The sequence below is a fragment of the Amia ocellicauda genome, chromosome 3 (genome assembly GCF_036373705.1).
Source record: "Amia ocellicauda isolate fAmiCal2 chromosome 3, fAmiCal2.hap1, whole genome shotgun sequence".
Classification (NCBI taxonomy): Eukaryota; Metazoa; Chordata; class Actinopteri; order Amiiformes; family Amiidae; genus Amia; species Amia ocellicauda.
This window is the reverse complement of record NC_089852.1, coordinates 33209430-33219100: the sequence shown is the minus strand read 5'-3', so window position 1 is coordinate 33219100 and position 9671 is coordinate 33209430. Positions and strand designations below refer to the sequence as shown.

At 41.5% G+C, this 9671-nt stretch overlaps 1 protein-coding gene across 1 annotated transcript; it reads left to right on the top strand.

Moving 5' to 3' along the window:
* Positions 1–8044: 8044 nt before the first annotated feature.
* On the top strand, positions 8045–8998 carry LOC136747102 (olfactory receptor 52E8-like). Its single transcript, XM_066700058.1, has one exon. It carries the CDS (start codon positions 8045–8047, stop codon positions 8996–8998), a length of 954 nt encoding a protein of 317 aa, XP_066556155.1.
* The last annotated feature ends 673 nt before the right edge of the window (positions 8999–9671 follow it).

Genomic DNA, 9671 nt, shown 5'->3' with positions numbered 1-9671 from the left:
TTTTATCGTGTCGAATTGACATTGTAATCAACGCTTCAGCTTAATCTGAATGAATTGTCATTGTTTATTCTCAGATTGGTATTAATATGTTTGTGATTATTATTGTACTGAACACATGTGTGTCTCATATAATCTCATATAAATCACACACACTGATTGGCTGCTGGGCTCTGCGCTGTGAGTCCCCAGCTCACGCGTCGTCTCTGCACTTTAATCACTTTAAACAGACTGACTGAGAACTCAGGGAAAAGTATTCAAAAATGGATGGACGCGGCTCTTATTTTCATGCTTATAGCAAAAACATCTCAGAGGTTTGGCTATAAACAACTATCAACATGTAATATAGACACATGAATCTATCATGTAAGTGTCTGCTTGGTGCTGATTGATTTACCTTTTGAAAACATGAGGTAAAGGGAATGAATGTGATTTATATGTTTTTCTACTGAACTGTTTATCTAGCACCAACACACACATTTTGGTGAAACCCTCTACTTTAAATTGAGTGACAGTATATGGGTCCAATCACAGTGGTTCAAGGACACTTTTGCCTTCAAGAAGGGGAGCGACCAAAATTTTCAGTGCCGCCTGGCGGAAAAAATAGCCAGTGCAGCATAACACCAGACACATGATCATCAGGGTGGGCATTTTTAAGTTACTGGTGGAAGGGGCATAAAAATGAGAACAATATAATGCTTGAAATGAGGTCTTAAATAGTTGTATTTTACATAAATTAGGTATATTGATGTTTGCTCATGTACGGTTGATTTAATAGCAAGTTATTACTGCACTCAGTTTTGGTCTCCAATTGAGGACAGACATACCACGTTCAGAGTTGTGACTTATTGAGACTTCATAGATCTATTAGGACATCTGTGTTTAGTAGTACTTTAAGCACCAGAATTATTTCAGACCACCTTAAATCCAATGTACTCCTGTTCAAACATTCGACCCCGCGTGCACACAGCACCCCCCAGCAGACAGAGGATCAGTGGGTGTCCTGAATCCAGCAGTAGTTTTTTTTTTTTTTTTTTTTTTTTTTATGAATTTGAAGGTAGATGATGGTAACTGGTCTAGCAATACCACTAATTTTCCCTTATTCTGCTCTGCCGTTGTTTTTAATGCTAAGCATGTGTACTCCTGTCTTACCTACATAGGGCAGTAATAGTATCCAGTCACAATCGCATTCTTTCTATGGCACACTGGCAGCTGATTAAAGCCATGCATATATTAATTAATCTACCAGAGCATCATTACAGCACTGGGTTAAAATAAGATGCCTAGAGCCATAGTACAATAAAAAGATCAAGATTCAATCAAAAATTTGATGAATCAACTATTAATTGGGAAGGAAGGGGCTAATAAAGTGTTTATTGCTTACATTTACAGAGCGTTAATTATGACAGTTATAACTTGCTTGCAGAATCACATGAATTTTTGAATAAATAGAATCAATTGTAAATGGCTTTAGTAACATTGACAACAACATTTATTAATGGTTTAAAAAGTGATAGTTAAATCCTAAGTAATGTGCTTTATAAACTAGAAATAATGGCTTTAATAATGTATCTAATCATGATTGTAACTTATTTGTTAATTCTTCATAAAATAGTTCAGGATCTGTTAAGGCTTCATAAAGCATTGATATGGGGACATTATTATAAAGTGATACCAAGCATTCTCTACAAGTCTATACAAAATCAAAAGTATTTTGATGAATATGTTTAAAAGTATTTTTCTTTTGGAACTATCTCGCCAAACTACGCATTTCATCAGCTGTGCTGTGATGAGGTCGGCACAAGGATATACTGTACGTGAATGAAAACAGAGCACAGGCAGAAGCAAAATTAGTCCATATGTAAGGAAGTATGTGGAAACAACTTTCTTACAATTACCAGTAAATTAACAAATGTATTGAACTATTAATTTACTATTTATAGTATTGTAAGACTACAATTGACAAACAGCTAAACTTTTGAGTATTTAAAAGATCTATTATCCAGCTTTTGAGAGTAAGCGTTTTGCGACCATTGACTTTGAATTAAATAAACTAAAAGAAAAATTCAAATTTCTTCAAACTGGATGCACAGAATTAAAAAGGGTTTCCATGGATTTGTATGACTCTGGGTGAGTAAGACATCCGGATAAAATGCCAAATACCATAGTATCCCTTTAAAGTGTCATTTATAAACACATTGTGAGTGAGCGCTGGCTCTAATTCATCCACCCAGATGATAGGGTGCTGTGAATTGACCTTGCATGCCCTCAAAAAACATGGCGTGACATTTATGTTCTGTCTTTTGGGGGCAGAAGCTCCAATTAGAATGGCACCATCTTTATTGTGGGCAAACAGTATATATGTGGAATGTGGTGCAATCAACTAGTACTTTGAAATATTGCTTAATTTGGTGTTGGTCCTTGAAAGAGGAAGTGATTCAAAGGAGTTGGGTTAAAAAGAACTAAAGGAAAACTCGTATTTTTTTTTCTTCATCTTCATCCAGTGGAGACTGAGAGGGAAGACATGAGAGGGAAGAACTGACGTGGCATGACTCTTTTTGTTCATTTTATTTTATGTTTTGTTTGTTTCTTTTATTTTGTAATTAATTGAGACAAATTTTTTGAAACAGTTTAGATCATAACTGCAAAAATAGTGCCCCACATTCTAAAGTGGCACATACTAGTTAAAAGGGGATGCAATACCCCACTCATCAAGCCATCTCTTGGTAATATTTTTTAATTTTAATTTTTTTTTTTATTAATTTATTTAGGGCTGCCCCCTGAAAGTTGACGAGTCGTATCATCAGTCGGAGACCCCTCAGTCGACTGAGATTCTTCAAGTTATTGGAGTATTACAATAATCCACTCGAGGATTTATATGGGATTTTTTTAGTTTGTTTTAAACCCAGTTACAAACGTTTTAGGATTACACGTTGTTTTTAATGTTTACAGTGAAATGAAACATTTTGGTTAGCTTGATTTAAAAAGAAATAAATGTGTGCTGCCTGTCACATTATTCCGACAAATCCATATCGTAGCCCGATGTTGTTGGCAATTCAAATCTTGCATCATATGCAGCTGTCTTCTATTGAGTGCAAAAAAATCATCACTGAAACTCATGGCAATGGATTTTCTGATTGCCAGATAGTGTATTATGAACAAAAAAGAAAAAAGGAACGAACTGTCGAATCTCTGTATTGAACAGCCAAATCTGATTTGACTGACAAAATTCTGAGTCGGGTACAGCCCTATATTTATTTTTTCCACCACATTCCTGTATCCATCTTGCCTGTGGATATAATTGAGAGCATTTACATAATTGACTGAAATTATTAATCTAGATGAGGTTGACATTGATTCTAAGTTTGTTCTCATGGCACAATGTAGCTTTCAAGCAACATATAGTCAGGATCCACTTTCAAAAATATATAATGGAAGCAAAACATTTAAATTTCCAAAAACACATCTACGTGTTTTCAATCATTTTCGCAGCTAACTGCAAAAAAAAAAAAAAAACATAAAATGAAAGCATACATACAAACTAGCATGGCCGCCATTTTATTTGTAGTTATTATGAGTTTGCAAAGCACAGGCTCATATATTCTATCTTGATTGTAGATGTGTTTTGGCGACCTCATGATTTGTTTGCATACATAATGGCTACTATAGTGTTTCGTGGTTATTTTGGAACGATGAGAGGGACAAGTGAAAAAATAGTACAAAGAAAATGCAGACCAAACACGGAGGTCTGGCTCTGCGGACAGGGAGTGCGATCAGGCCATCCTGGCTTTAAATAGCATCCAGATCTGTGCTCTCCTGGCCGCACAGGCAGCACAGGCAGCGCAACAAGTGCCACCCCCCCCACACCATGACGCTCCACCGTCGGTTCACACCGCGCCGGTGGAGACTGACGGGAGTCTGTCTGCCCCATCCCAGGACGAGGGCAGTGGATGGGCCACCTGAGAGGAGGACCACCTGTCTCTGGGTCCTTATGGTTCTCCATCCAAGACCGCTCAGGAACCCTAGGGATCAACGCGCTAGCCCACATGTGGCTGCACTGTCTCCTTTCCATGTTCCCACCGTTCCCCCTTTTCCCGGTGGTCCTGGAGAAGGTCAGGAGAGAACGAGCAACAGTTCTGCTGAAAGTCCTTCAGTGGCCTCGCGGATTCTGGTTCGCAGACCTGATCGCCCTCCTCCACGGAGAGCCTTGGCAGCTCCCAGTGACAGCGGACTTGTTGTCCCAGGTGCAGGGCATGCTTTGGCACCCCAATCCGGGCCTCCCCCAGCTCTGGGCCTGGCCCCTGAGCGGGAGCGACTGATTGCCTGGGGTGTGTCAGATGCAGTGGTAGCCACTATTTAGTCGGCGAGAGCTCCCTCTACGAGGTTGCAGTATTCCTACCGCTGGCAGATGTTTAGCACCTGGTGCTGAGACCCAATTCATTGCCCCATCAGGGTCATATTGTAATTTCTACAGGAGCTGTTGGACCAGGGCAAGTCCCCATCCACGCTCAAAGTGTATCTGGCAGCCATCTCTGCATGTCATGTCCGGGTCTCATTTCCTGGCTCTGCAGTTTTTAAAGGGAGCTCAATGGCTGTGGCCTCCTCACACTCCTTCACTGCCTGCATGGCGTCTTGATGTAGTACTGGATGCACTTTCCCAAGCCCCATTTGAACCACTGAACTTAGCTGAGCTGAAGCTGGTGTCACTTAAGACTGCATTTTTGCTGGCAATCACTTCTGCAAAATACATAAGCGAGTTACACGCCCTGTCCGTACACCCATCGTGTGTCCATTTTGTGGGAGATGGCTCCAAGGTCACGCTACAGCCTAACCCTGCATTCCTCCCGAAAGTGCTGTCTCCATTCCATGTCAACAGGCCTATTGAGTTGATGGCCTTTCATCCTCCTCCCTTCGCTTCAGAGCAATAGAGTCGGCTTCAGCTGCTCTGCCCTGTGCGGGCCCTCAGGTGCTATTTGGAATGCACTAAGGACATTCGACACTCAGACCAACTGTTTGTGTCTTATGGGGCACGGACACAGGGCCAGGTGCTTTCAAAGCAGCGCCTCTCGCATTGGATTGTGGACACCATTACCATGGCCTACGAGTCCACCGGGACCCCGGTGCCTGAACACCTGGTGGCCCACTCAACTCGAGGCATTGCCACTTCTTGGGACCTTTTTCAAGGTGCCCCTATGGCAGACATTTGTGCGGCTGCAGCTTGGGCCTCGTCGCTTACATTTGCCCGGTTCTACAGGTGGGACGTGATGGGACCGGTCCCTTCCATTGGGAAACTGGTGTTGACTGCAGTCGAGCCCCAGTAGCCTACGGGCTCTTGCTCCTGCCCTTTCTTCTCCCAGTCTGCCCCTGTTAAGTGCATCCTGAGGGAGCTAGTGAACCGTGTTTTTCCCTTCCACCGGACAATGCCTTCCAGTAGAGCACCCACGCGAGCTGCTCTTGGATTTACTGACAGCCCTGTCGATGTGTTCCCAGGGTCTGTCATGCGGCCTACAGGCGCGTTGCCTTACGAGGCCACCCTGTATATAGTTTGTTCATTATACATTGTGTTGCAGTGGTGCATGCGTTTGGCCTGTACCCTGCTCTATATATATATAATAAGTGTTAAACATTAGGACTGTGGCTCCATCTGAGTTGTGCAGTATGGAGCTCACTGCTGCTGTTCCCAGCTGATGGCGCTCGAGTTTCGCTGCCTCGCTGTGTAGGTCTATGGCCTGCTCTGGCTGTGTATGCCATGGAGCAAGGGGACCGCTGCTGTTGTCCTTCAATGGAGGGCGCCTGAGTTTCTCCAGTGCCCCGCTGTGTACATAGTTCATTTATTCACACTGTAAGAGCTGTAGTTGCCCTGCGCTAGCTGTGGTATTCGGCAGATGTCAACTGCTCCTATGATCTAATTTTCAGCACAATAGAGCTCTTCCACTCTGTACTACTCGGTTGAGTTCGATGCTCCTGTTCTGTGCACTGACAAGCATGAAGTTCTTGCTGTCACGCGATATGTACATATTGTATATTCTTGTTCAGCTCGGCTACTCTGTTGACTAGCCAGCTATATATTCTGTTGCTTTTTCATTGGATCAGGGGTCCACTGCCATGATATTTGCGGAGGCTGGACAAGTTGTTGATTGTCCGAGCCAGATATTATGAAAGTAGATTAGGCCTTGCTCCTAGCTGCACTAGTAGAGCAGCCGGCCTTGTTATTGTGAGCAGAGGGTGTAAGAGTTGACCTCTGTAGCCCCGCCTAGTATATGCTGATTCTAGAGAGTTCCCGGTTAGAGCGTGACTACGGTCCTCGCCACTGGGCGGCTCAGGTGCGGACCTACGTGGCCCCTGAGGTTACTGTCTAGAGTTGTGTTGCCGAGGCCCCTAGCGGTACACCTCGGGGCAGGCTCCCTTATCAGCTCGCTGCCTCCTCCCTTGCGACGGCTTGGTTATACAGTAACCCCTTCCCCTTGGGCAGTGCTTGAAAGATAACGATAGGTTGCGTATACAGCCCCGGTTATCTGAAAAAGGAAGCACTGCCCAAGGAATGCAATGTCACGCGGAAGTCCTTGCTCCCAGCAAAAGAGGATGAACCTGCGCTGACGTCATGTTTTATGGAACAGGATGTGGGAGGGGACCTGTTCTGAGTGATGAGCGCAGGGGCCAATGGCAGCTGTGACGTTTCGTTTCCTCCCCCTTGGGCAGTGCTTCATTTCCTCCCCCTTGGGCAGTGCTTCCTTTTTCAGATAACCGGGGTTGCATACGCAACCTATCATTTTCACTCGTCTCATGCTCACATTTGCTTTTATGATTTCATGTATCCATCTTTGGGTTGTTGACAAGTCTATCTCTAAAGACACACACTAAGTTGAGCTGAAGTTCAACTAGACTAATCAGGGCAAAACAAAACACCAAATTTTGTACTCCAGAACTAGCTATGAGAATTGTGCTGTTAATGTGTGACCAAATTCATTCTTATTATTCACACATAAAAGCCATCCATTTATCCATTTTCGAAATCGCGGGGAAGCCGGAGCGATCCTGGCAGGTACAGGGCGCAAGGCAGGAATACACACAGGATGGGACACCAGTCCATCGCTGGGCAACACACACAGGGCAATTTAGAGAGACCAATCAACCTACCCCACATGTCTTTGGACAGTGGGAGGAAACCAGAGTTCACACATAACAACACAGCAGATTACTATCCTCTCATTAACACCTCAAAATAATCATCCCTCAGACAAAACCTCACCAGGGGAATACAGATAGAGATTTAAGTGTCACCCTTGGAAGAGCTGGGTTAAAGTATGAGCTCATGGAAGAGAGAGAAGAGGGGGTTACCATTGAAACAGTGAGTACATGTTATTTTAAAGTTGTACTCTTTGTTTGGTTTCTATACTTTGTATTCTTTGTATGTAAGAAATGTGTGCATTGTATATTTTGCACATTAAATGTATACAAATCCAGCTGTATGTTAAATGTACTTAAGTCATTAATCTATATATTCATTTTAGAGGTTGAAGATATATAGTGAGGTTAATGTGTACAATATATAATTTATATAGTGTAAATTAAATACATGGATCACAGACATGAATTTAAAATGGATGTGTTCTTTACCAATGGTCTTGTAGTATGTTCTAACATTTTGAATTGTTATTAAACACACTGATTGTAGGATGATAATAATATATCTGAAAGAATTTCCAGAAATTATTTAAAGTGTGGTTCATGCAGTATGCTTTGTAAAAGTTTTCTTGGGTAGTATTGTCTAGCAGTTTCCAGTTTCCTCCCACAATCCAAAGACATGTGGGTTAGGTTAATTGGTCTCTCTAAATTGCCCTGTGTGTGTTGCCCAGCGATGGACTGGTATCCTATCCTGGGTATATTCCTGCCCTATGCCTGCTGGGATCAGCTCTGGCTTCCCCGTGACCCTCACCAGGCTAAGATGGATGGATTCCCAGTGTAAATGAAATGCCTGATGTATTTTTTGTTTTCAGATAACAGTGCTATTTAAGCATAGGTGAAAATGCAGCAAAATCAAAGTGGAATGACATCTCACACAGAGTTTTTTCTACTTGGATTTCATGGACTTGGAGAATACAGAAAATATATTTTCATTCCTTTCTTTCTTATATCGGTATTGTCTTTTGTTGGTAACGCAGCACTGATTTTCACTATTAAAACAGGCAGCAGTTTACACTCTCCCATGTATGTGTTAATATGTATAAACGCATGTGTAGACCTTACTCTGCCAATAATATTTGTCCCAAAAATGTTATTAAGCTTTTTATTTGATTTAAGTGGAATAACTCTATTGGGTTGTCTGGTCCAAATGTTTTTTATCCATTTTGTGAGCTCCTTTCAGTCAACTGTTCTGCTAGGGATGGCTCTGGATCGCTATGTTGCCATATGTATCCCACTGCGCTACAATGATTATGTAAATATTTCTACTTTCTTTAAATTCTCTGTTGTAGTTATTTTGAGAAATATGTTTTTTGTTTTACTTGTAGTAGTTCTAGCCAGTCCTCTGTCTTTTTGCTTGTCTAATGTTATTGATGATTGCTTTTGTCAGCACATGGCTCTGGTAAGCTTGGCCTGTGGAAACACCAGCAAGAACAGTATCATTGGGCTGCTTTCAGTGTTTTCTATCACAGTCACCGATGCTGTGCTCATTGTGATTTCATACATAAAAATCTTCTCTGATGTTTTTAAAACACACTCAAAATCCAGTGAAAAAGCACTCCACACATGTGGAACTCATTTAATAGTCACAGGTGTGTCTTTCAGCTTTACCATGACTTCATTTCTTGCATACAGATTCAAAAGTTCCCTCCCTCCCAATATTCATAATCTAATCAGCGTAACATACTTACTTTTGCCCAGCACTTTCCACCCGATTATTTATGGAATAAGAACAAAAGCAATTAGAGAGCAGATGCTGAATCTCTTTCAATGCACAAGAATTGGACCCATCTCCATGAAAGTATCCAGTATACATTGATTATGGGAAAAAAGGGAAATCAATTTATAAGAGAAAGACTTTCAATAATGTTATTAACACTGGAAAATGTTTATAGTCATGAACTGAGCCCTCAAGTTAAATCATCAATTTTTACATACATTTCTAACCCATGTCTCTACATATATATCCCCTGCTGTCCTCTACTCCCATTTTCTGCTGGCTACTGAGATGTATCTTCCCCTTACTTTCCTAGCTCCCATGTCCACTAGCATCAACTAGAAACCAGCATCCCAGCAACATCAGGACAGCACTATCTCTGTGAACCTAAAATTCCCACGGCCCACTATGGAACATCAGATCAGATTACTTTTTTTCCTTTTCCACTGCTGCACAAGAAATGTGCTGTTTTCTTTGCAATTCTTTTTTTTTAATTGGCTTGCTGTTGTTGCTGTATCTTGTTTCACCATATGTCTTATTTGATACTCTTGTGTTCAACATTTTGGTAAAATCACACTATGTTCCATAATCTTTTCATTTTTTTTTTTTTTTTTTAACTTTTTACAGTTCCCTCTAAGTTGTATAATGCAAATTAAGCTGTAATATATGTTGCCTTGGATAAAGGCATCAGTCACATACATTATTATAGTGTATCAGGGTTGCATTATTGGTAATTTTTCTTTAGTATATTGAATTATTGTAATGGTGTGTTTTT